Consider the following 27,891-nt stretch of genomic DNA (forward strand, 5'->3'; position numbering starts at 1 on the left):
GGCTTCAATATGTGGGATAACGCGGTCAACGCCATATTCTGGAATACAGTAAAATCCCGATAACTTGAGATGACACTATATAGAAATTCCGAAAAATCGATTGGGAAATCTTATGAAATTTTGTATGTGGAGTTTTTAGGTCTGAGAGTAGGTCGTAATCTATTTTTTTATCCCGCTAAGTGTAGTCGCCGGTGGTCCTCCCCACAATTTTTTTAAGAAAACCGCGAAATTCAATGTAAGTTTTAATATATTGTTTACAAATTGTTTGCAATGCTATGGTACTTACAGTCTTGACCCTGAATGGTCGTCGCGGAAGTGAAATATCGCGGTCATCCCAAAATTTTTCAAAAATTACTGTCATTTAATTACTGAATGGTCTTCGCGGAAGTGAAATATCGCGAAAAGTGAAATATCGCGGTCATCACAAAATTTGCAAACATTTATTATTTCAGATAAAGAGATTTTATATCTTAAATTTGGGGGATACCATTACATGGAATTTATGTCAAAACATTGATTTATATTATGAAGTTTCTAGAGGGATGCCTTATTATGGGTGTATCAATACTGTATAGATAACTAAAGTTTACACGGAGAACCCAAACAACGGGCCAGCAACGCGGACCGGGTCAGCTAGTAATTTATAAACAGTCGCACTTTTAAAAAGAAAAAATTATATACTCGTAGAAACATCGTTGAACGCGTCTACTTAGTTGTGAAATAAAACACATTTTCCTCAAAATTGAAATCATCAGCGGGAAATCGGCATCTGGAATCAAATGATTATAATAAATATAAATATATCAAATGATTATAAATAATATAATAAATATTTCAAATATACATATGTATGTATATATATGAAAAATGTGCTAATGTCCAATAAAATATTTCCATTCGCCTTCTTTATTTAATTATAAAGTGTATTGGGCATTTAATTTACTAGTAAGCACAATTTCTTTAAGAAAGCACGAAACATTGATTTATTCACTCACTTTACCGACTTTACTAAACGATTGTATATAGAAAACTGAAGAAAAAAGAACAACATAATTAATAAATTTTTTTCTTTTCCTCTTCGATTGCTACGTTGGTTAACAAGAACAAGGCACGAAAAGCTTCTGCGTATCCTATTACAGCATACACACTGCTCTTTATTATAAAACAGCATTCCGCAGCCGGGAGAGCCATGTTGTTACTCTCTTGACAAAAATTCTCTCTCCACCCATAAAAAATATATTGTAACATAAAAAATATGTTGGTGCCCAAACAAATAAAATTGAGATATGTTACAAAATGTTGCAAACATATATTTATGTTTGGATCCAAACATATATTTGTTTGTAATCAGTCCCAAACAAATATTTGTTTGGACCCAAACATATTTCTAACATGTATTTTTCTGCGTGTAGGTACAGAGTAAATGATTTTTATTTAAATAATTATTTATGTAGCAATTCCCTTTTTTTTCTGAAGAAGATCTGATTTTAATATTGTTATTAGGATCAAAGATCAAATTTCGTTGAAGTCAATTTCCTTATCATATGGAAAAAAGTAGGTTAGTCAAAGCTTCTTGGCGCGTTTCCAATGGTTGCCGTTAAAATAAAGTTCACTTATTTCAACAATATAGTTTCAGCTACTTTTGTACACTATTTTCCGCAACTTATTTATGGTTTGGGTGCCACCGTGGTGCAATGGTATGCACACCCGCCTTGCGCACTAAAGGTCGTGGGTTCGATTGCCCGGCCAGGCAACATCAAAAAATTTTCAACGGTTGCAAAATACCCCTCAGTAATGTTGGCGACATTTCCTGAGTATTTCAGCCATGTAAAACTTCTCTACAAGTGGTGTCTTAGGACACGCCGTTCGGACTCGGCAATAAACAGTAGGTCCCTTATCATTGAGCTAATATGAATCGGGATGCACTCATTGGTATGTGAGAAGTCTCCCTTGTCCCGTATGAGATGTTTGTGGAACAATTATTATATTTATGGTTTCCTTCCTCAAAGAAATATCGTCACCGCTATCTGCTTGTTCCGCGAGCTGCTTCTACAGAAAAACTTTACCACAGCAAATGTTTTGTTCTTCTTTCTGCTAATGTTTGTACTACCACATCAAAATGAAAAACTATCGGTTTCGCACGTATTCACTTGAAGTTGGTTGCAGTTCAGTGTCATGTCAATTGCCAAATCAATTAAGGCCTGTGACACATCTGAAAAATCCAGTTTCGAGAAAAACGCGCATTAAGTTGGCGATTGAAATTTGACTTCCCAGCTTTAAAAGATTATTACGCAAAAACTAAAATAACTACTTGGATTGTATTTTGTAAACAGTGTAAAGGAAATCAACAATGTAAAGGGAATCTTTTACCGTACCGTGATTAATTATAAAAAATGGAAAATTTTGATGTATTACCGACTATTGCGATATCTCCGTTATTTGGCCACATACGACAACCTGATTTACATCGTTAGAAAGTTGATATTTCTACTTACATTGTCAGATTTTGCTTTTGGTATACCCCTTTTTGTCAGCAACCAAAAAATTCCTTAGGGAATCCCACTACAGATCAAAATTGCGACCTGTAGCGTGATTACAAGGTTTAGATGGACAGACGGACCGACAGACACACATTGCCAGATCGACTCAGCTCGTCGCGACACTCAGTTTGGTATATATAAGTATTGGTCCACGACCATTATTTCGATGCGTTACAAACCTTTTTGGCTAAAACCAACTTATAATATCCTCCCCACATAGTGGTGTAGGGTATAATAAAAGAATAAGCAAGGCCAAGCCAATTTCGAACTAGATTACCCCTTTTTTCCTTTATTCTCTTATTTTTCAGAATTGAAGGAAGCAAGAGAAGCAGGCGAGGCTACTTATGTACCCAGGCCTTTACTGCACGACGCACAGTGTTGCCGCGTGGACAAAAATAAAAAAATGTGATGTTAACTTTTACATATGTTTATGTTTTTTTCTTACAGTAAACACATCCGATACAACAAATCTGAAAGAATTTTGTCGATATGTGCGCCCATAATGAAGTTATAGCTCTTTAAATATGAAAAATATTTCCCAGGTAATCTGAAGCGATAATCATATGAAAATTAGACGACATTTAAAATAACATTTTCTGAAAAGTTTGTTGATAATATTAAAAGTTTTGGATGGGGATTTGATGGGTGGGCTATAAATATAAAATTTTAGTACAAAAAGTTGACATCAACTGCACATGGACAAATTACCGTTATCAAGAATTAAAAATTTAAATTTGATTAAAAAAATATAAATTCTTAATATTTGGTAGAGCATATCTTTTGATTGCCACCTATTGCCACCTTGGCTCTTGATTTCTGTTAATTGGACATCTCTTCCGAAGCGAAATGTGTAAAAACATTCTGCCCATCCCTGCAACCTTCTGAGATATATCGGTTCAGATTTGGATATAGCCCCCATATATATCTTTTCCCGATTTTGCTACAACTTGTTCAATTTTGATCGGATAGCCTTCAAATTTAGTACGTCGTGGTTTTTCTCTCATTTTCTTCTCTTCTTCCTTACCTTTCAATTCACTCCTGTGTGACATCGTCTGAGCGATAAAAAAATGTTACACTTTTTCTGACTACTCTCGTCGAGTGGAATACGACAAATGCCGTCGGCAATGACATTACAGGAACAGTGTGGGAAAGTGCGTGGGGAAGTAAATTGTCGTTGCTTATTTCTCCTCTTCTACTCCCAAATAGCCATGATATCATAAACCAGCGTGAGAATATTTAAAGCAATGGCGTACCAAACTGAATTAAGAGAGTATTACGAATGCCATTTTTCCGCATTTTTCTTTATTTATTTACTATTTTGAAAACACAAATCCAATCTAATATCGCCCATTAAACAAATTATTAATAAATAAAAACAGAAAAATCATAAGCGTCCATATGTTGTTAAAATAACAAAAATTAAAAGTATCTTGCAGCGACATCAGTGGATACTGGTGTAAACGTCTGATTTAGAATGACAACTGGCGTAGAAAAGAGAGAATGGGTCTGATCTGTTTCTATTGCAGCTCATATAAGATTACATCATTGCCGTTAGTTAACTCATAAAGTGGGTGAAATTGAGTGATGCTCAGAATATATCACTCTCTTCAGTTTCCCTGATTCATCTCTCGATTCCATTATGTTTTTGTTATTAATATATGTGATCTAAAGTGGACCGGAATATTTGGGTGTCAACTTCTGACTAAAGCTCTAGACATATGATGACAACTGCCTCTCCGCACCCACACCTTGTCGTCGACCGATAATGAGCACCTTCTTCGGCGTAAGTTATAAAAGTGTTGTTGTGAACGACTTGCCTTCTGCTTGTTCTCTCTTATTTATCCCCACAGTTTTTTGTAGTTTTTATTACTTCTTGGATTCTTAGCGCAAAGGAGATACAAAGTACTTGAAGAAACTGGATAACGTCCGAATAATACCTCGACTGGGGAGTGTATAGAGGTTTCGTTGGCAGCGGTGTTGATGGCAAATGCAATCTCGGCTATATACAGATTACAAAGTTTATGATTTGCCTCCGTATACTAGGCAATCATTGTCTTTACGACCCTATTCGTGCGTTCGGTAGGATTTTCGTGAGGAGCATACAAAGTTCGTTTTGGAAGGATCTTAGCAACCGTTGAACCCCCTTTTCCGTCTCACATATCTTTGAACACCCGAATCTATAGAATCGGCACAAAGGAGTTCTTAGGGCGGCAAACATTGCATCGTGTGCATGTAACCACAGGGAGCCTTCTGCTCCACTTTATAACGAGCGCAGGTATATATCCAATGTAAAATGTGCGTATGACTGGAACTACGATGTTATTCCTTGGCATTGGAGGGAGGGAGACGAGCCTGCTCGGTGTTCAAAAAAGATACCTTTACAGTTGGCCGATTCACATAATGTAAGACCGTTTGGTATCTGCATCCACGAGGAGCTAACATCCGCAGCGACTGTAGCCAACGTGTCACCTCTCGTTCTGATTGCCAACTGAGGGAGATGTGTTTTATCTTTACTTGCTCATGGTACTGGTTGGTGGTGACTGTTCTGATGACGTGGTTGTGTATGTAGAGTCAGATTAACCGATTCCGGACGGAGTAATGGTCGTGGTGCATTCGTGGACGTGGAGGTGACGGGTTGTTTATGTACCCCTTTGGGAAACGAACCAGACGTGTTATCAACAGCTGGCAGGAAATTATATGATGTCGAGCCTTTAGTGGAGAAATGTGTGGTTTGGCGGTTTTCTTTTCTAAATTTTCTGATTTTAGTATTTTTATTAGGACGATGAATAGATGGTTTGTGTTGCTGCATTATTGTATTGGGTGATAAAAAACACTTCATCAGAGCGAACTGCTCATGCCCTGCATTGTGACTATGGCTTGGTTTTGGGCACGATAAGAAACAGAACAATTTTTTATTTATTTTTATTTGTAGCAACATTTGTCTACTATTCGCAATTTACCTACAACTTGCTACAACGAATATTATCACCGCACTTTTATTGTATGCTAGGCACGAAGTGTTTCTCGAGCCGCTTCAGCAGAAAAACTTTGCCACAGAAAATTTTTTGTGCAGATTGGAATTTTGCTATTTTTTCTGCAGATGTCTCTGCTACCGAAACCACAAGAAATAGGATCGTTTTCGATTGTGTCCACTTAAAGTTGGTTGCAGCTCAGTGCCACGTCATTGTCCCCTGAGTGTTGTCAACTATCAGAAAACAAATGTCAAATCAAAGTTGAGCAATTACTGCACTACGTGTCATGCATTTTGGGCGCCCGCATTAAGAGTGACAACAGCTGTCAAGACGTCTTGGCCGGCTTTAAATCCTTTGCCTGGTGCGTACAGAGCGAATGATTTTCCTTGTGAGTGCTGATTTAGAGGAGACCTGAAATCATGTATGAGTGATAAATACTGTTGCACTTTTTCTGTCTACATTTGTTGAGTGGAAGACATAGACAAATACACTCTCTTAAGTTTCCCTGATTAATCTTTCACTTCAATTATGATAATGAGTACTTTTTGCGGCGTAAGTTTTAAAGGGAGATGTAAAGTAATAGGAGATCCCGTGCTACGTTCGAATAATACCTCGACTGGGAAGTGTCTAGAGGTTTCGCCGACAACATTGTTGATGGCAAATGCAATTGTTATATACAGATTCAAAAGTCTATGATCTGCCTCTGTATTCTGGGCGATCATCGCCTTTACGACTCTACTCGTGCCTTCGGTGGGTTTTCGTGAGAAGCACAGAAAGCAGTCGTACTATGTTCGATCGTTTAGGAAGGAGCTCTGCAATGTCCTGCATGGATGAAATCATGGTGGTTGCGGCTTTCTCTCTGATTGTGGAACAAGAGCGCTCTTGCGAAGGAATTGTTTGTAAAGATGGCCTTCAATAAGCTGTATATCGGAGCGTTTGTGTGAGCTATGTTTCACCTTCTTCACTATTTTCCTATACCGAACAGCGGAAATGGTGAAGCAGCCATTAGTGCAGGGTAAGGGAGCGTGGGGCAAGGCACAGACGACAACGTTTAAGCTTCCTTTTTGGTATTGGGAATCAATGTCGTACTGCCGGTGTTGCAGTTCCCACATGGCCAGCCATCCAGACGTAAAATGTGTAAAATGATATCCCTCCAGGTGTGGCTTCATTTTCTATATTCCTCAGAGGATGGCCGTCTTTTCTTCTTCTTTATTTGTGCTTGAGTATTTCTTCTCAAGGTCACTCAGGAAATGACTAGCATAAGCAAAAACCGGTTCATGCTCCAGATCCCTTTAAAACAGAACCTTCCCCAAACATGTTATGCCAGTCAGGGCTTTTCAAAACCGGAGCTTCAGTTAGTGTTCGTTTGAGACTATCGGTTTCTTTAGCCTGCCAGCGTACTGATTTTTTCTAAGCGGTCACACTCTCGGAATGTTCGAAATGAAAAGCCTGTACCAGGACGCCATTCACAAATTTCTTCGGAGTTCCTTCAGATTCGTGGGTGAAGAACGTTTACTCACAGTTTCCACATTGTCGAGGTCGGTTCCTTTTTAATGGATTAGCGAACATATTGAAGAATGTGGAACATAGTTCATGCAAACACCCCGATATAAATCTCATTGAAGACAATTTTTACAAGCATTTGCCAGACATAAGCACATTTTATCCACGATTAAAATGGAATAGAGATGTCCCGATGGAAATGCTAACAGAGGTGCAGCACATCTGGGTACGAAACCTGCGCTCGTTTTAAAGTGGAGCAGAAAACTATCTGCGCTTAAATGTACATGATGCAATGTTCGGAGCCCAGGGAACTCGTGATGGCCGATTTCATTTAACCCGATGGGTGGAATTGTTAAATTGTTAAAGTCGTTATGGAACAAGTTGTCTACAGATTCGGGTGTCCGAAAATATTCCAGACGGATAATGGAGCTCAGTTCGCCAGCCGATTGTTAAGTTCCTTTGTATACTTCACGGTTTTGCTAGTATATCGATTAGAAGAAGCAGCCAGTACCATCTTTAGGATCTCATTCTTGCGTTTTATGCTAATTGCCTGGAATTTCGTAGCTTATCGTCGACAATATGGGTTTCGTGGCATGAAAAGTCCATTTGCTCTGCCATTTTGTCGATCGACCTTTTACCACCAAGTCTTGCCTGTGAACTAATATTGTGGCATAGCCAATAATTACAAGTGTTTTTTTGATTATCCCGTAAAAGTGTCTTTAGGCAAGCTGGGTAAGATATTGTCTTACAAAGTTAATCCATTCCTTTTTCAAAAACAAAAAAAAATCCAATTTAATATTTAGATTCGTTAATAATATTCACCCTAATTATGTGCTGATTGGTGAAACTAGATGAGTAATCATTAACCTCAAACACCGTTGCCTTTTTATTGGATTATAAGAGTAGTTATTTAAGAGTAGTTACACCAAAACGTGCTATTTTCGCTGCTCGATTTGCTGCTGAAACGACTACTGAAGATATAAGTGCTTATATTATGGCCAAACTAAAAGCTAACATTGAAATAAATGTCGTTAAATTTAAATACGCTCAAAGGAGACGCAAGACTTCATTCCAAATTATAGTTCCTGAGGATGTATATGAAACAATTATTAATCCATCATTTTGGCCTGAGAAAGCAATCATAACCGAATACATTTACAAAGATGAACCTAAAACAGACATTGTACGTCTACCAAAAAATCCATCAAAAAACTAGATATTTTACCTTCTACTAACAAATTATCTTTAACTTTTGCTAACAATATAAACATCGCATACCAAAATGTAAGAGGATTAAACACTAAATTATCATCCTTATTTATAGATAGCTTTGATTTTAGTTATGATGTTATTGCATTCACAGAAACATGGCTTCATAACGGTATATATGATACTGAACTTTTTTGTAATCAATTTCAAATATTCAGACGTGATCGAAAAGATTGTGGTAAAAAAAGAGGTGGCGGTGTTTTAATAGCTGTAGCTTCGAAATTTCCGACAGAAGAGATAGACTTTCCTTTATCATTAGATATTGAAATTATTGCAGTAAAAATCCGCTTGGGAATGTTATCAATGTATATCACGTGCTCGTATATACCGCCTTCTTCAAGTGTTGATCTATATTTGAAGCATACTTCATCTATTATTCATGCTTTTCAATCAGCCAAACCGAATGATGTTCTTGTAACTCTTGGAGATTTTAATTTGCCTGAAATAAAGTGGTCTCAAAGTTCTGATAGTAATGAACTTCTTCCACATACAACTTGCGAACGTATAAACCAAAGCATTAACCCTTTACTCAGCATTGGTCTATCACAAATTAATAATGTTTACAATAACTACGCCAAATTGCTTGATCTAGTATTTGTGAGCCATCCCTGCGATATCTTACTCTTCCCATGTAATCCTCTTGTCTGCCCCGAAGATAAATATCATCCCACATTAACTTTACAATCTTCCTTGCCGTTTCACTGTAATAAATCCACATCCGTTAATACAAAAAATAATAACTACTGCTTCTCCCGTACAGATTACAATAAGCTAAATTCATATCTGAGCTCTGTTGACTGGACTTCACTACAATCATTAAAATCCTTAAACGAAATGTTAAAAAAGTTTTATTCTATCTTAGAAAGTGGTTTATCACAAGCTGTTCCCAAAAGAAAAATAGTAATGAATACTGGACCCCCATGGAACTCTACTTCATTGTCAAAAGCAAAAAACAAAAAGAACAAACTATATAAAAAGTTCAAAAGAAGTGGTAATCTTTCAGATTTTGCAAATTACTCCATTGCAAGATCAAAATACACTACCTTAAACAGACAGCTATATAATATGTATATAAATAAAATAAAAAATCAATTGGTATCTAATCCCAAATCATTTTATAGTTTCATTAACGACAAGCGTCGGTCTAAAGTGTTCCCCAAGATTGTAAAATATGGTTCGGTTTCTGTCGATGATGATATTGGTATCTCAAACGCATTTGCATCATTTTTTAAATCAACTTATTCTGATAAGTCGCATATTTATGATTTCCAATACCCATATACAATAGCTGAGTCTTCTTCAATAAGCCTTCCTTTATTAAACGTCAGAACAATACTAAAAAACATGAAAAGTTTGAAAAATAATACTACCCCTGGACCGGATGGAGTCCCTGCATGTATTCTAAAATACTGTGCAGATAATCTTGCTTTTCCATTATACATACTATTTAACAAATCTATGTCAACAGGACACTTCCCTCCAATGTGGAAGGAATCTTTTATTGTCCCATTATTCAAATCAGGAAATAGATCAGAAGTATCTAATTACAGAGGCATTGCCAAGTTGAATGCGATTCCAAAATTGTTTGAAAAAATAGTAACAGATTCACTATCTTTTCAGGTTTCATCTATTTTGTCAAATTATCAGCACGGTTTCCGAAAGAATCGATCCACTGTCACAAACCTTTTGGAACTTACTACCACTGTAAACGAAGCTTTCAGATGTCGCTATCAGACAGATTGCATATATACTGACTTTAGTAAGGCATTCGATAAAGTTAACCACAATTTATTACTCCAAAAGATACATCTCATGGGATTTTCCAATATGTTTGTGAAGTGGATAAAGTCTTACCTATCAGGGAGAGTTCAAATGGTTAAATTTGGAAATGCTATTTCCCACAAAATTTCTGTACAATCCGGAGCTCCGCAGGGAAGCCATCTTGGGCCTGTCTTATTCACGTTATTCATAAACGATTTACCAAGTGTTATAAATCATTCAAATATTTTAATGTATGCAGATGATGTCAAAATTTATTATTCGTTTAATAATTCTACAAACCACATTTTCCTACAATCTGACTTAAACAGATTTTATGAATGGTGTGAAACTAATTTATTAGAATTAAACTTACTGAAATGCAAACATATGTCATACTATAGGCTAAAGAAGATAAACACAACTTATTACCTACATGATCGTAAAGTTCAATACGTAGAGTCTTTTAACGATTTGGGAATACATCTAGATCACCGATTGGATTTTAGAGAGCATATCTCTTTAATTACTAACAAAGCTTATAAAACTTTGGGATTTATTAAGCGATATAGCAAGGAATTCGCCGACCCTTTAGTAACAAAGCAATTATATATATCGTTTGTACGTTGTACTTTAGAGTATGGATCGATTATATGGGACCCACCCTATACGATTCATTCAAATGCAATTGAATCAGTACAGAAACAATTCCTTCTATTTTGCCTCAAAGGTCAAGGTTGGAATCCACAATCTCTACCTTCCTACGAAGATAGACTGAGCATAATTAAATTACCTACACTAAAGAGTCGCCGTGTTATGCTGAATGTAACATTCCTTTTAAATATTCTACAAGGAAAAATAATTTCGGATTTTATCTTAAACAAAATCTTTATAAATGTCCCTTTCAGACCATCACGAAGCTACCAGCTATTGCAAATAAATTATTTTAGATCAAACTATGCAAATAATGACCCGCTACGTCGAATTTTTGTTGATTTTAATAAATTATACGATCTTTTCGATATTTCAGATAATCGCAATACTGTAAAACGAAAAATTATATTACATTTAAATACCTAATGAAACATATATTTATTGTAAATATTTAGTTGTAACTTAGTCTGTAAGGATTATATAATCTATAGACTTAATAAAAAAAAAAAAAAAAAAAAAAATAATTATCCCCAACTGTTATAACAAGAACTTAATTATTACGCAAGGTGCCATCTCGCTAAGCGGTGAGTTTGTTAATTTCTATTTTGTCAAAAGGGAATTAAAAATGAATTGATCATTGATTTATTTTCTCTCATTAGGATTGGCACCTAATCTCAAATCGTTCGTTTGTCCGTGTGTTCGCGGGTCATAAAAACACTCTTTCTTCATTTGCTTTGGTCAGCAAGCCGCCAGCCCTAAGTACAGCATCAGTGAGAACAACTAACTGCATGGTTGCTTCAGTCGATCGGTAGTGTTATGCAGAAACCACATGGTACTGCGTTTAAATGAGGAAAAATTGAAAGCTAATAATCGTTGAATGTCAATATACTGCGCCGTTGATCGTAGCACCAAAAAAAAAAAAAAAAGCAACAACAACAAATTCAGTGGAAGAAACGAAAAATTGTCATATAGTATTGTTTCCAACATGGCCTTAAAGTTACAGTAAAAAAAAGCGAAATCACCAGAGTCCTTGCAGTGATAGTGTAACCATGCGCTTCCCAGCAAAATCACATCGATTTATAAATCATTGTATGAAGGGAAAATTAGAAACCTGGTATTATTAAATAAGACAAGAGTGAGCCTTTCGGAATCATAAAGGTCATAATCAGTGATTTAGGCTATGCCCATCGACGTGCGAATATAGTGTTGCTAAAACATTGCCCTAAATTAGTTTAAAAAAATAATATAGTGACAACTCAACATAATTACTTTGGTCGGTAAACGAATCTCTAACGTAATCAAGCATTTCCTTCTAACAACCGAATTACTATTAATATTGCGATGACCATTTCATATTTTGTAATCATCGCCACCATGTGTGATTTATTATTTAGTTGTGTAATCTGTTGTCTCCATATTGTTCGAGAACCTAAACTAATTGGCCAATATGAGTCATCAGAACCGTAAATTTTAGCAACGATTTCTTTCCCATACTTAAGGCTTTTTTTTTTTTTGATTTAGTCGTTCTTATATTTGCAGCAAGATTGAAATTTGCTTTTACCATTTGTGGCTAAAGATATTATGTGGAGTTGTTACAACGTCGTAATAAGTTATAAACATCATAATTTGTTAAAGATAATTATAAGCACGAGTGTAACATTTGTTGGTCTCGCATTTTTTTCCTGTTCCCTTTTCCGCCAGCACTCAGCCCCAAACAGTTCTGATTAACGTACAAGTTTGTAAGTTTAAAACATACATACATTATTGATGATCTGAAATGGGTTCCCCACCCCCGTTCCTTACTTGTGCATTTTCTTAAATTCTGTTTGTAGCTAAATGTTGGTAAAGGGCAGAACATACATACCTTCACTCAATAATAATGATCGCCTTACAGATCAACGTTGTAATTGAACCAAAGAGAGCAATATCATTTACAGAAATTATCTCTCAAATTTAACAGCAGCAACAACTTCTCACTACGAAAGATCTTTCTACGGTGGAACTATTACCCAGCAAAATGTTCGATGCCAAAGATGACATTCAATCATGGGTGCAAGTGATCTAGCATGTCATCTTTTTAGCATCTTCATCGATGAATTTTATATGAGCGTGGACCCCAAAAGATGACGTTCTTTTCTGGATCCTAAGCATGTCATTTTAACCAATGCGCTGACATGTCATTTCCACCAATGCTTTGGCATGTCATTTCCACCAATGATTTGACATGTCATTTTCACCAATGCTTTGACACGTCATTTTCACCCATGCTTTGACATGTCATTTTAACCAATGCTTTGGCATGTCATTTTCACCAACCCCTTGGCATGAAATTTGCATGTCTTGTTTGGAAAATGGAAATGCTGTATTGAAATATGGTTTTCATGAAAAACAAAACTCTTTATTAATTCAAACGAATTCATGAAATAGCAATTAATTTATCAGTTTAGTTTTTCAAAAGTTTACATCCAAAATTGCAATGTAATCACCACCGCTGCAACGCAAAAGATTACTTCCTCCGTTCTCCGCAACTGATATTCTTTCATCTTACAAAAGGTTTTTTCAATTATCTTCCCATCACCAGTTCAGATTTCAACATGGACTCCAAATGCACTCCTTTAAGTATTTTTATTTCGTAAATTACTTTTATTTTATAATTTTGTTATTTTATAACAACATTTTGGTAATTTATACTCTTTTGTTTAGTGACGGAAATATGTAGGGATCTACAACCCGGCTTGCTTTAGAGATCTCTAAGAACAAAATGTAACGAACGGGGAGGAGAGACTTTTTATGGAAAATACCATTTATGCTTAATTAATTTATTTTTAATTGTTTCTTTCCAAAAGTAGTTTCTTCTTTATTTTCAGATTCTTGTTCCTTTTCGTTTCGGACTTTTTTTTTCAAATTCCAAGAAGCGAGATTTGATTGATTTCATTCTATGTCAGATTTAGAACAGACAAGGGAACTTTTAAAATAGCAATGTGTGCAGTCCGATTCTATTTTTAGCTCGATGGTTGGGACTTCATATAATACCAATTGTTTAGAAGTTTTAGTTGTTTGATATGCAGGAAATGTGAGACAACATCACGACGACAGTTCTAACAACTTTGGTCTGTTCCAGAAACTGCAAGAATCTACTTATTTTTACTACGATAACAATTTTTCCTTTATGTTATCGGCAAAAATAGTAAAAATTAGTAAATTTTTGCAGTACTGGAACATACCAAAATGAAAATAAACAGGTGTGTAAATAAAAACACAAACATCATCTCTATTGGATCGATGGAATGGGTACAAATGCTGATGAAAAGATCGGATCTTTCACGACTTCCTTTGCATTGGTTCAAATCCTAATGAAAAGATCGGATCTTTCACGACTTCCTTTGCATTGGTTCAAATCCTAATGAAAAGATCGGATCTTTCACGACTTCCTTTGAACCAATGCAAAAGATGACATGAAATCACGTCATCGCAAAGAACCCCTTCCGTCAAATTTTGCTGGGTATGTGTTGGCATGCAAATTGTAAGTACTCTCTCTATTGTGTATCTTTATATTGCCTTTTTGATTCAGTGACAATAATATCTCAACGTTAAGCGCGTAAAAATATTAGAGTGGGTACCATCGAGTATTTAATTCTTGTATCTTTATTTTTCGGGTAGGATTTTTAAGTGAATATCACATATTGTCTGTGGAATTTATATACATTTCTTCTATTAGCTTAAAATATAGTTTCGTAAGTTTATCTAAATAAGATTTATAACATTTGTATGTTTATTCTTGAATACTACATAATAATTAATGCGGAAATTACATGAATTCTCAATATCTTTTAAATAAACTTTAAAATGGTTTCGGAGTAATTGCATAAACTTCCTGTTTGATTCCCCGGTAGTCTAGATAGGGTAGCCACCAATATATCTGGGGTCATAGCAAGAAAAAATTTCTTCTTCTTTGGCTACTACGCTTATGACCAGGTTGGGAGGGCAATATGGACTGATGACATCTCAGTGTCCATACATAAATATGCCAATGATTCGTCTACCTTCTCTTTAAATTCTTCTTCATCGGTCTTCTTAATAGCACGTATAATTAAGGTAATTTATCCGTAGCTTCACGATTAAAATGGAATAGAGATGTCCCGATGGAAATGCTAACAGAGGTCTTACGCAACCATCATCCATGCAGCACATCTGGGTACGAAACCTGCGCTCGTTTTAAAGTGGAGCAGAAAACTATCTGTGCTTAAATGTACATGATGCAATGTTCGGAGCCCAGGGAACTCGTGATGGCCGATTTCATTTAACCCGATGGGTGGAATTATTAAATTGTTAAAGTCGTTATGGAACAAGTTGTCTACAGATTCGGGTGTCCGAAAATATTCCAGACGGATAATGGAGCTCAGTTCGCCAGCCGATTGTTAAGTTCCTTTGTATGCTCCTTACGAAAAACCTCAACGAACGGACAAATAGTGTCGTAAAGACGCTCAGAATACGGAGACAGATCATAGACTTTGGTATCTGCATATAGCCATGTTTACATTTGCCATTCACACTGCTGTTCGAAAATCCGTGGGTGTAAGAGGTCGTTTGCCACTTAATGTATTCGTATTTTATTGCCGGAAGTATATCTTTAAATTCTTCTTCATCGGTCTTCTTAATAGCACGTATAATTAAGGTAATTTATCCGTAGCTTAAAAACAGAAGCAACGAACCTACCCCTCCGACGAGCGAGTAGGCCGGAACAAAATACGGGCGCTAGCTTCTTAAAAAATGTATGCCTTCGAAATGTAGGTTGTATGCTACATGTGTTCCAATGGAAATGCAAACAGAGGTCTGACTCGACCACCATGATTTCTTTCATGCAGGACATGTGAAATTTTGAGGAGGGTTCAAGAAAAATATTACGGACTGTCTAGGGATGCATGAGATTATATAAGGGGCTGCGAAACCTGCCCTCGTTGTAAAGTAGAGCCGAAGACTCTCTGTGGTTATATGTACACGATGTAATGTTCGGAGCCCTGGTAAGTCGTGAGTGCCGATTTCATTGGACCACTACCAAGATCCATACAGGGGAATGTTTCGTTGCTGGTAATGATAAGCAAATTTAGCCTATGGGTGGAATTAGCCGACCCACCACATAGGATGTTTTTAAAGTCCGAATTGTCTGTAGATTCGGATGCCCGAAGATATTCCAGGCAGATACGTCGGAAGACGATGGCTTAATTGACTTAATTGACCATTAACGGAAAAGTTCCTTTGAATTATTTCTTTTTGGAACTACTTTACTTTAATATTAGCGAATTATCTTACTGTTCCTTCTGTTATTTTCTGTAATTAGAAGTTTCTGTGTAACCAGGATAGACCCTCTTGCAAAGTTGAAATAGTTTTATTTTCCTTGAAGAATATTGCAGACGTAAGCATCAAGAGTAATTCACATATTCATAATAAGACTACCTTGTTATTTGACTTTTATGATTTCACCGGGAATTTGAACACAAATGATTTTTGATCGCTGTCTATTTAATTGGTCAAAAGCCATAAAGTGGACAACAAGTTTATGGCGTCCTTCCATATTGACGGAATACTCAAAGATTGTATCAACTGTGATGGGTCGATAATGATAGACATGCTGTGATAGAAGAAAATCGTTAGAAGGAGTTACAAGTTTCAGTAATCGCATCAAAACAACATCTTACCCCATATACATTTATACATTTACGATCATTCAAGGGTATATTACTAGTCCATACTTGATACCAAACGGAAGTGGGATTGTATTGTACCATACAAAAATCATTTACAGCCAATGTTATTGGGGTAACTTGCCATGCGCCACGTCGATATCTATAAAGTTCTCCGCGACCCTGTATGAAACAATGTAATATTATAATAAATATATATATAGAATTTTATGCTTACTTGTATGCGATCTGTTGGTTCAACACCTTCCCACACCGAAGTGGTATTTCCATTAACGGTGAGACGTCCTTCCTGTAATTCCATACTAAGTTCGCTTATATTAAATAGGTCGTGTATACCATTATTGCCTGGTATATCTGGACATTTTTCAATAATGTCTAAATTGTCAAATGCAAATTCATATCGATCGGCTATTACAAGTACCGCCACCAGGTACATAAAATGAAAAACTACTGAAAACATTTTTAAATATATTCTAGTTTTGATTCCTAATTTATATAGGGTTTACCGTTTGATTGATGTTAGAGATTGGTGTTAATTTAACACCTATATAACTCATTTTTACATGGTAAACAGATCCAATTGATAATGCAAAATAATAAAAATGTTCTCGACGCGCCACAATGATTAAACAATGTTATAAATTTTATCACTTTAATGGAATGACCAAAGTATAATTACGCCTAAAAGGGGAAAAACTTATCTTCCGTTACTTTGTCAAATACATATCGCTCATTTACTCAAAGAGTGGTATAGGTAAAAAATGAATTTTTTGAGTTAGCAATTTCTATTTTTTTTCTACGAATTATACTTTTTCTTTTGTTAAATTTTCATGTTGATATCTCTAAAACTCAACGAATTACAATCCATTTACTAGGAGTTTGGCATAAATCAACAAAAAAAAAAAAAATCAAGATCGATCTTGCACATAAATTTATCATTGATATCTGCCTACCTCTTGGCAAAAGATGATCCATTTATGAAATGTGACACTCTTTGTGTGGCTACGTGCACCAAAGGCAACACTGTTAGGTTAGGTTAGGTTAGGTTAGGTTGAAAAGAGGGGCGTTTTGTGAATCGCCACATGCCCCCGTATAGACATACACTTAAGCAATAGTAGGCCTATTGTGTGCTCTAATTTCGGAATCCTAAAGAAGGATAAATTTTGTTTTGGTTAATTTATTAAAAATAAATTTGTCAGTTTAGAAATTCTGTACCATTGACGTAATCTCTTAAGTTTTTTAACTCACTTGCCCTAATTTGGCTGAATTATAGTATTATGTTATTTCCCAGAAATTGATTTCCTAGCGTGACGAAGGCAGGGTAATGACAGAGGTAGTGTTCCGACGTTTCGTCATCCTCTCCGCATGCTCTGCATTCACTGCTTCCTGCACAACGAATTTTGCACAGGTTGACCAACGTCTATGGGCTTTATTAGCCCATTCTTCCATGATGCTGCAGCTCCGACGAAGGTGTTAATGTCGGCGAGTCGAACGACAGGTATATTGACACCATTCCCTTGCTTCAACACTGTGGCGTCCGATATTGACCACTCTGGAGAGAAAATAAATCATAAGTTTTTATGACACATTATTCAGGTCCTCGGTCGGTTTTCTGTGTTGGCGTAAATAAGTTGATAATTAATGTGGTTTAGTCCGGAAACCATGTTCTTTATGGTCCAAGGTTCCTGGATTAAACCTATGTGTATATTACCTTTGTTTATCCATCCAACAGGGTTTGAGTTGCCGTTTCGCTCCGATGGATGACCTCAATCATAAGTCATCCAGTAAGCGGGCTTCTTGGGAGTCACTGATGGCTTCGACCCCCTCTTCGGTGTTGGTCGGTGGGTTATCCTCCTGGCTAGATTGGTGGGCATCTCCTTCTTCTTCCTCAACTCGACTTTCCGACTTTAAAGGTGACTGCATTACAGATGTAGTAAGCCTTGCCCTTTGTCTTCGATAGACTGGCTATTGAGAGGTCGTCAATTCCAACCACAAGGAGAGTGCCATCCTCCTTCTCCCCCTGTAGAAGACTTCCCACCTCTTCACTTCCAAGGTCTCATTCTGTTTACCAAAGACCTCGAGCATGCGTTCAGTCTCCAATTTGCAGTCATACCCTTTGCCATATACCGTCGCTTTAGTCAGGTGAGGTATTTGGTCCTTCCTCACCAGCTTCAATTTGCCGCTTTCCCAAGGAATTGTCACGCTGTTGATTGCTTCCTCGAGAGCGGCCTGTTTTGTGTGTGGGCCGAAGTGGTATTCTAGGAGGTCCCCCTTAAGCTCGCTGACAATTTTTACTAGTCCACTTTTTAAAATGTGGTCTAAAATTTTCTAGCCGACTATTTTTTCGATGGCCTGCTGGTGTTCCTTGGGTATTATGCCGGACTCTCTATTGGTATCGATCACCGCATAGCACCTCTCGTCCCTGTATTTTTTTTCTGGCTACCTTGGCGTAAGTAGATGGCGGGTCCGTACCAGTCTCTGCTGCCAACTTCCTCTTCTGGTATGTCCTGGGCTTCTTTTCTGAGTCCTTGGAACTTCCAGAAAATTCTGCGGTAGCGCTCACCTTCTTCGTGTCCGGGCACTCCTTCTCGCCCTCCGTAGAAGGGTACTTTGGGCAGTCTCCTTCGCGTGGGTTTTGAGTAAGCTTGCTCGGGGCATTCGACGGAGGAAAGCTCTTTTTCTTCCTACTTGGCTTGGCGGTCATACCCTTTGACATATACCGTCGCTTTAGTCAGGTGAGGTATTTGGTCTTTCCTCACCAGATTCTATTTGCTGCCTTTCCAAGGAGTTGTCACGCTGTTGATTACTTCCTCGAGAGCGGCCGGGTTTGCGTGTGGGCCGAAGTGGTATACTAGGAAGTTCCCCTTAAACTCGCCGCTGACAATTTTTACTGGTCCACTTTTTAAAATGTGGTCCAAAATTTTCCCGCCGACTATTTTTTCGATGGCCTGCTGGTGTTCCTTGGGTATTATGAGGGACCCTCTACTGGTATCGATCACCGCATAACACCTCTCGTCCCTGTAGTTTTTTTCTGGGTACCTTGGCGTAAGTCCTGGGCTTATTTTCTGAGTCCTTGGAACTTCCAGAAAATTCTGAGGCCGCGCTCACCTTCTTCGTGTCCGGGCACTCCTTCTCGCCCTCCGTCGAAGGGTACTTTGGGCAGTCTCCTTCGCATGGGTTTTGAGTAGGCTTGCTCAGGGCATTTGAGGGTGGAAAGCTCTTTTTCTTCTTACTTGGCTTGGTGGTATTTTGTTCCTCTGGAATCTGATCCTCTTCGCCGCTTCCGAGAAAGTGGAGGGAGTTTTGGCTTTTCCACAACGGAGATGTTGTTTTTGCTGCTGTATCGGATTCGGAGTCGCTCCAAGTCTGGGATGGTTGTGTCCAGATTAAATTCTCTCTTCGCTACCCCTTCTCCTTCTTCATTTTACCTTCCTGTTGCGTGCGTGTAGCAGTACCGTCGACCACAGCTGCCAAGGCACCCAAATCTGTGGGAAATGTTTGCTCACGATCGCTTGATGACCACGAGGTGTGACTCGCAGGCAAATCACTGTTCCCCACCGGTACTGGGTTATTTAGGTTTTGCACCGTAACTTTTATCTCTTCTTTGTCCTCCATATTTGTTTTTTGTTTTAGGGGAACACCCCCGTAGTCAGTTTTTTGTCCGCGGGAAACGCAGAGGTTTCCACAGGTGGGTGGTCGTGCCACTCCACCCTAGACCGGTCATGCCACAAGTGATTTCCCTCGTACATGATAGAATAGCATGACAATCCATTAAAACTAAGAAAACCAAAAAAATAAGTCTAAATATTGGAAGGTGTGGGCGTGGCGTGCTCCTAATTTTTTCCGAAGTTTTGGAAAATACGTCATTTTTGCAAACTTCTGAAGAAAGAAATATCTATTTCTCTGTTCGTTGTTTTTTTTTTGTTAGGTAGGTAGGATTGTTGTCTTTAAGAACTGTATCAATAAATTACCATAGCCTTTGCACGAAGTGAGCTATTTTATTTTTCCTCAGGTACTAAATTTTAATGAAATTCCAACTTTAGTGAACTAGTGGAACAAAGCTCCGTTTTCAAAGAATGATGCCCGAGAGTGTACTCTTTCAGCCCATATATACTTTTGTACCAGTCACGCTCCGACCGTTTAACACTTTTCTAAATTTTTTGAAATTACCGTTTCCATACCGTTTCCCATATAAATTATAGCTTTTTACACAAATGGTCATTTTTAAATATATGAGCTTTTGTAGGAGTTATATAAAAACACAAGGAGGATTTTTTTATTTTGGAAAAATAATTAATTTTTTGAACAAATTTTTAAAAAAATTTCCAAATTTTTTTAAGGGCCTGTTTTACTAAGTTGAAGGAAAATTATTGCGAACGAAAAACACCTAAACTTTGGTTTTCATATTGACTTAGTGTTTGCTTTAAAACAATTACAAAATTTAAAAATCATACACATATTTAGTTGTTTTTCTTTCGTTTTCGTTTTCATTGGACATAGTGAAACAGGATATATTTTTTTGTATATTTATGGCACTGATGGGCAGAAATGCTCTGCCTCACACACAAAAGTGTAAAAAATTTGCCCACCATTGATTTATGGTTTGCTTATTGGTGTTTGAATTTGCTTAAATAGTTAGACACTCATATTTTGGTGCAAAATATAAACTCAAATTTTTAAAATTGACCTCGAATTCCTCTGCAACTAATAAGACGAATTCGAAAATTTTTGGTGCATCGGAAAGCTGTCTCTTTTTCCACATCTGTATTATTGACTATCATTGGTAAAATAATTTGAACCAAAAAGCTAGAAGATCTTCCTCAATTTTGGTTACTTCTGTTGAAATGTCCTCAACCAAAGCTGGAATATTAGTTATTACGATGAATTAGCGACTATTAACACATATCCGTTGTTTGATTAATTGTAATACTTTGAACTTTCTCTGCCAGAGTTTTCTTTTGAAATACCCCTAATAGAAGCGGAGATATTCACATAAGAAACATTAATTACTTTTCCAAAGAATTTTGTATGTGTTTTTGTATTTTATACATCATGGGAGCGGCAAATTATCCCGGAATGCCTGTTTCGAGCTCAGCTTATAAAAGCTTATAAAGTTTTTATTTTTCAGAACTTTTTACAATTTTTTGAAGTCACTGTAAGCGGATATTTAACTGAAAACAAGGTATAATGGCACCAAAATGACATAACCGTTTGTTTCTCCTAAATTTAATCATCGTATTATTACATATATCATTTTATATTATACATAACTTTATTTCATATATCATAAAAATTAAAAGTGGTGTGTGCCGGGCCCTTTTTCAATATTTAAAAGGGAAAAACTTATTTTAGTCATTAAGAAGCATAAAGTCATTCATTCGTGCAACAGGAAATAATTTTTTGAGAAAAAAATTCTATTTCATAGTAATTTTTTAATTTTTTTTCAAAGTCGTTTGTGCGGAGCCTTTTTTAGGCTTTAACAGGCAAAAGATCATTCATTCTCACTACAGGAAATCATTGTTGAGAAAAACATGTCAAAAAGTCACAACCCTAGAGTACATACCGCAGGGAGACTTCAATGTCAATCATGAGCTTTGGTATTCCGTCCTATGTAGTGACCAGAGTGGTACAGCGCTAGCCGAGTTAATTGATAGCTCTTCATTTTATACGGTGAATGAAGACGCTACGATGATAAGAGGAGATTGCCACAGCTCGACAGATGTATCCATTGTGCCATCAGGTCTGATAAATGACGTATCCTGGCAACAAGTCATTTCCCTTGGCTCAGATCACCTTCCTATCATCGTCTCCGCGAATAGACCACCCGACTTCATAAGCTCTGAACACCGTAATTTTCGCAACCATGGAAAACGTTCAGAGAATTTGCAAGCGTTCAGAGAATTTGCCAGTCACCGCTTCAGAGAGATTCTCCTCAGATTCTCTGGTAGGTGAGAGAGATTTCCGGGACATCATCACTGCAGCAGCCGCTCGCTACATACCTTGTGGTCGAATACCTGAAATCAGACCAAATTTACTAGCAGCGGCGACGGAACTAGCAAATGAGAGTGATGAGCTGCGTCTTATGAACCCTGAATACCCAGGAGTTGGAGGACTTACTCTTGAAGTCAACAGGCTAGTAAGCGAAAATAAGCGAAACAAGCACGCAAGGCATGTCGATTGGGATTACATGATACGCTACACAGAGGAACCAGAACTATTTTGAGGGTATAAAAAGTGCGGCCCTGCCGAACTTAACACCTTTTCTACTTGTTTTATTCTAAAAACCATAATTTCATTAAAACAAAAATGTGCCTCATCGAAATTACGGGTTTAGATCCCAAGTATGTTTGGACGAAATTTGTTTCAGGCAATTTGGAGTCGATTTAATCATATCCGCCCGTCTGTTTGGCTGGCTTGTGCCAACCAAATTTTGGGTATCGTAATATTTTTCCAAACATAGTTCAAATTCGAAGATGGGTCATATCGGCCCACTCCTTCGGGTACCTCCCACACAAAAGTTCAACATTTTTTCTGTAAAATAGTCTGAACGATAACTCTCGAAGGGAGCAATTGTCCAAACTTTGCACATCGTATTATTCCTTTCACATATAGATCGAGTTCGAATATAGACTATATCGGTGCACTCCTTCGGGTACCTCCCACACAAAATTCGGATAAAGTGAAGTTTAAAAGCTCCTCTCGGGTAGTTCTGAAATTTTTTTTCAGTAATTTGTCCTAGCGGCTCCCTTTATGACGGTACAATTGTCTCTTGCGCAAGTCCATACTTCCTGAGATATTGGCCTAAAAGCACCAAGAAACCCTGACGGCACCAACCAAAATGGCAAATCCACAAGATAATTCTCGCAGTGGGTTTCTGATAGGTGCAGACTTTGCACATCGTATTTTTTCATCCAGTCATGTATCAGGTTGGAATATGGATTGTGTCGGTGCACTCCTTCGGCTACGTCCCACAGAAAATTCGGATAAAGTGAAGTTTAAGAGCTCCTTTCGGATCGTTTTGACATTTTTTCAGTAAGCTTTCCTTGCGGCTACCTTTATGACGGTACAATTGTTTCTTGCGCAAGTCCATACTTCCTGAGATATTGGCCTTAAAGCTACAAGAAACCCTGACGGCACCAACCAAAATGGCAAATCCGCAACATAATTGTCACAGGGATTTTCTGATCTGTGCAGACTTTGCACTTCGTATTATTTTATCCAGTCATGTATCAGGTTGGAATATGGATTGTGGGTACGTCCCACACAAAATTCGGATAAAGTGAAGTTTAAGAGCTCCTTTCGCATCGTTTTGATTCTTTTTTCAGTAGGTTGTTTGAGCGGCCTCATTTACAATGGTAAATTTTTTCCTGAGTAAGTCAATACTTCCTAGGATAATGGCCCAAAATCTGCAAAACCTTGCCGGCACATAATAAAATGGCCTTTGTGCAAGATAACTCTAAAACTTTTTCAAAAATTTCTTTTAATATTTTGAGTCCTTTATGAAGAAGTTTGGTTACTAAAACTGTTTGGTATATGTCAATGATTTGGTATGGCACCAAATTACGGTTCATACATATTTTAAAGCAAACTCGTGATACAAAATCAATATATTGTATATACGGCATAATTATTGTTTGGTGTGGTTTTGTTGTTGTTTTTTGTTTTTTTTTTGTCAGTGGCTGAGGGTATATCTCCGTCAGCACATCTGACTGATACTTTCTTACTTGTTTATTATTTTATTGTTATGGTTTGAGGGAATGTATACATATTTCTGTACACAAAGCCGACTGAAGCTTTACTTGCTACGATTTGATACTAGTTATTTTTTCAAATACTTTCCATATTTGACTTTAGTTATTTCACCCGATATCTGTACACAAATAGTTTTTGGGCGCCTTTTATTCCATTGATCGTACGCCATAAATTCGGCAACAAATTTATGCCGTCCTTCCATATTGATAGGATAGTTAAAGATCGTATCGACAACGGCCGGTTCATAATGGTAGATGTGCTGGGAAAAACATCAGCAGGGTAATAGGTTATAATTTACAATTGCCACCTTCAAAACTTACCCCATATACATTTATACATTTCCGTTCATTCGGAGGAATATTCTTAGTCCATACCTGATACCAAACTGTTGAAGGATCAAATTGGGTTTTACAAAAATCTGTTACTGACAGCGTTACGGGTGTAACCTGCCATGCACCACGTTGAAATCTATATAATTCTCCGTGCCCCTATAGGGGAGAAAATAAAATATTTATAATTCGACTTACAATGTTCTGTTTCTTCCTACATCTATGCGATCTGTTGGTTCAACGCCTTCCCACACCGAGGTGGTATTTCCAGAAACACCTAAGCGACCTTCCATCAAATCGAATTTGATTTCACTGATATTGAACAAATCATGTATGCCGTTATTTCCTGGAATTTCCGAACAGTTGTCAATTATATCGCTATTATCAAATACGAATTCATAGCGACCGGACCAAACTGACCCGGCCACAAGGAATATGACAATAAATATTGAATACATTATTGTCTTTGAGTTGTTGGATTTTAAATTTGACTTTATATAGAATTGTATGAGATGTGGTGATTGCTGTTAGATAACAATTCAAATCAATAAAAATGTTAATTTTTTTAAATTGCATGGATAGGGGTTGTATAACCTACATAAATGTAGCTAAAAGTCTATTATTTCCACTGACATAACTACAAGAGTTCTGGCTCTCCAGAGAATTATATTTTCATATCACGAAATATCAATTTCATTCAATTCCAGCAAAAAAAAAGTAAGCAATTTTCGTATGTGCTTATGATACATACGTATTTCGACAACGACATATTTCAACCCTACACTGATATTAATACAAAATAAAAACAGTAATCTTAATTCCAAATCTCTGGATTCCAGCTGTATCCGTTCGTACAATACCAAATTGTACTAAACTCAGTACAATTTTTTTAGATTCCAGCTCTATCCGTTCAGCCAAATCCAAATAGACTATATCGGTCCTATCCTTCGGGTACCCCCACACAAAATTTCAGAAAAGTGCAGTGTAAGACCTCCTCTCGAATCGTCTTGATTTTTGTTGTGGCAATTTGTATTCGCCGCCCGAATGGCCCGAAAGCTGTAAAAACCTGCATGGCACCATGTGTAGTGTATGGTCCAAAATATGGCAGTCGTAATATTTTTCACAAAATTAAAACATGTTTTAAGATGGGCCACATCGGTCCACTCCTTCGGGTACCTCCCCCACAAATGTTGACAAATTTTCGCTAGAATAGTGCGCACGATAACTCTCGAAGGCAGTAAACGACTTGATCCATACTTTCATATCATAATATTTCTACGAGATATAGATCCGGTTATAATATGGACTATATAAGACTACTCCGGCGGGAACCTCCCACACAAAATTTTGGAAAAGTGCAGTTAAGACCTCCTCCCGAATCTTTTTGATTTTACTTGCAACATGTTGCTCTCAAAGTCCCCATTACGATGGTGCAAGTTTTTTTAGTGGCAAGTCCATACCTCTTGAGAATATAACCCGAAAGCTGTAAAAACCACTACGGCTAGCATGTGTAGTGCTGGTGCCAACGACAACTCTGGAACCGAATACTGCGTTGGTCTACACTTTGCATATCGTAATATTTCTTCGAATATTAGATGAATTGCTGAAATTCTTTCCAGTACCTCCACCACAAAAGTTCGAAAATATTCGTTAAAATGGTACGCGCGATATCTCATAAACGGAGCAACCGATTTGGTCCAAACTTTAGATTTCAAAATATTTTGTCCAAACTTATTTTATGTTCAAAAGTGGGCCCTATTAGCATTTGAATGTGGTGGTCATAGGCACCGACGTAGCCAGGGGGGGGGGGGCCCGGCCCCCCCGAAATGATTTTCGTTCTCATAGGATATTAGCTAATGTTACACATTTTTTAATTTTTGAGTAAAATTTTAAACTGTTTTAAATTTTTCAAGAAAGTAGAGAAAGAAGTATTACAGAGAATTATTTTACTACATTGGTATACTTATTGTCCAACATATTTGAAAATATAAAAATAATGAACAAGTTGACTTTTTGAGGAATTTTCTGCATAGTTATTGTTAAGATTTAAGGTGTTATTAAGCGTTTAACGTGTTACTGAGTTAGGTTTGTAGCATATTATGTCCAATACTTTGGCTTATAAACGACATCTAGAAAAACATTCTTGCGATCTTTTGTTTTTTAAATTTATTATATGAGCTATTCAACAATAAAATATAAAAACGTTGCTTAATCTTTGTGGTTTTAAATTTTTGTATATTTTCTATAACACGTTTTAGTAAGAACTATTTTGAACATCATAACAACTACAAATTCTTTATTATGGTTAAGATTTGCAAAAAACACTATATCAACCATTGTTATGACATAATTTCTGTTCCAGCAGTTTCGTCCGTTGAGATTATTCGAAACTGATATCTTGCTACAAATTAGTAAATGTCTATGGGACAAAAAAAATTTCTGTCGTATTTTTATTTTTTCGAACTTTCGAATGTTAATAAAATCAAGATTATTGAGATTGAGGTCAATGTTTGCATTTTATTTATTGCATATTATTTCCAATATTTCGAAATTACATTGAACTTCATCTTCAGGGATTTGAATAAACCCAGAAGAAAACGTCATAGAAACCCACAATAATTGTATTTTGTGAAGTGCTTTTAATATTCCATTTTCCTTCTTCGGCAAAGCACTTTGTGACGACAAACGAAATCAAAAATTTGGATTTGTATCATTGATCACAAGTGTTGCGGAGGAAGTACCTGAAGAAATGGATCGGACCGACATGGTTCATTTTGGAAGTAGATCTTATTTTGGGAGTCATTGCTTTTAAAAGATATTTCAGTTCGTCACAGTAAATTTTCAGCATATGGATCATTATGTCAGGAAATATGGACTTGCAAAGTTTGGGCCAAATCTGTTGCTCCGTTCATGAAAAATTGCGCTTACCACTTTAGACAAAATTCTAGAAATTTGGGGGGAAATACCAAAAGGAGTAGACCGAAAAGCACCTTCTTCGAACTTTATATAAGGCTCGCAGAAATATTGTGATATACAACGTTTGGAGCAATGCAGTATTCGGTTCGAAAGTTTTCGTGCTCATCAGCCACTACACATGGTGACGTAGGTGTTCTTTACAGCTTTCTGGCCATTTTCTCTGGAAGAATGTACTTGCCTCCGAAAAAACTTATACTGTAGTAATAGGCGTCCCGAGAACACTTGTTGCAAAAAAGCAACGCGTTTCCAGAGAGGTCTTTTTATTTATTAATTTATTTATTTCATATTTTTTACTTAACTAAATTTTTATCATAAAGGAAGTGAAGCCATGACTACTGAGGTCATAGGCTTACACTGGTATAATTACTAATTATACAGAGGGGTCTTAAACTGCGCATCTCTCAAAATTTTTGAAATACTCTGTGGAAGGTTACCG

The 27,891-nt window shown here is 36.9% G+C and overlaps 3 protein-coding genes across 4 annotated transcripts in view; all 3 read right to left on the reverse strand.

Moving 5' to 3' along the window:
- Fatp3 (Fatty acid transport protein 3) overlaps positions 1 to 27,891 on the reverse strand; it is a 203,467-nt gene that overhangs the window by 83,217 nt on the left and 92,359 nt on the right. The window lies entirely within an intron of this gene.
- LOC141406191 (uncharacterized) lies at positions 15,950 to 16,843 on the reverse strand. 2 transcript variants are annotated; one of them, XM_073991391.1, is made up of 4 exons: positions 16,616 to 16,843; positions 16,393 to 16,560; positions 16,151 to 16,325; positions 15,950 to 16,090 (listed from the first exon to the last, which is right to left on the reverse strand). In XM_073991391.1, exons 1-3 carry the CDS (start codon positions 16,832 to 16,834, stop codon positions 16,155 to 16,157), a joined length of 558 nt encoding a protein of 185 aa, XP_073847492.1. In that variant the 5' UTR covers positions 16,835 to 16,843; the 3' UTR covers positions 15,950 to 16,090; positions 16,151 to 16,154. The 2 variants fall into 2 exon arrangements, with proteins under 2 accessions (XP_073847492.1, XP_073847491.1); XM_073991390.1 differs by lacking the exon at positions 15,950 to 16,090 and having other exon boundaries at positions 16,150 to 16,325.
- On the reverse strand, positions 24,007 to 24,937 carry LOC141386780 (uncharacterized). The gene is made up of 3 exons (XM_073955694.1): positions 24,698 to 24,937; positions 24,471 to 24,638; positions 24,007 to 24,409 (listed from the first exon to the last, which is right to left on the reverse strand). Exons 1-3 carry the CDS (start codon positions 24,935 to 24,937, stop codon positions 24,218 to 24,220), a joined length of 600 nt encoding a protein of 199 aa, XP_073811795.1. The 3' UTR covers positions 24,007 to 24,217.

The sequence above is a fragment of the Musca autumnalis genome, unplaced genomic scaffold (assembly GCF_047663935.1).
Source record: "Musca autumnalis isolate F117 unplaced genomic scaffold, ASM4766393v1 scaffold_5, whole genome shotgun sequence".
Lineage (NCBI taxonomy): Eukaryota > Metazoa > Arthropoda > Insecta > Diptera > Muscidae > Musca > Musca autumnalis.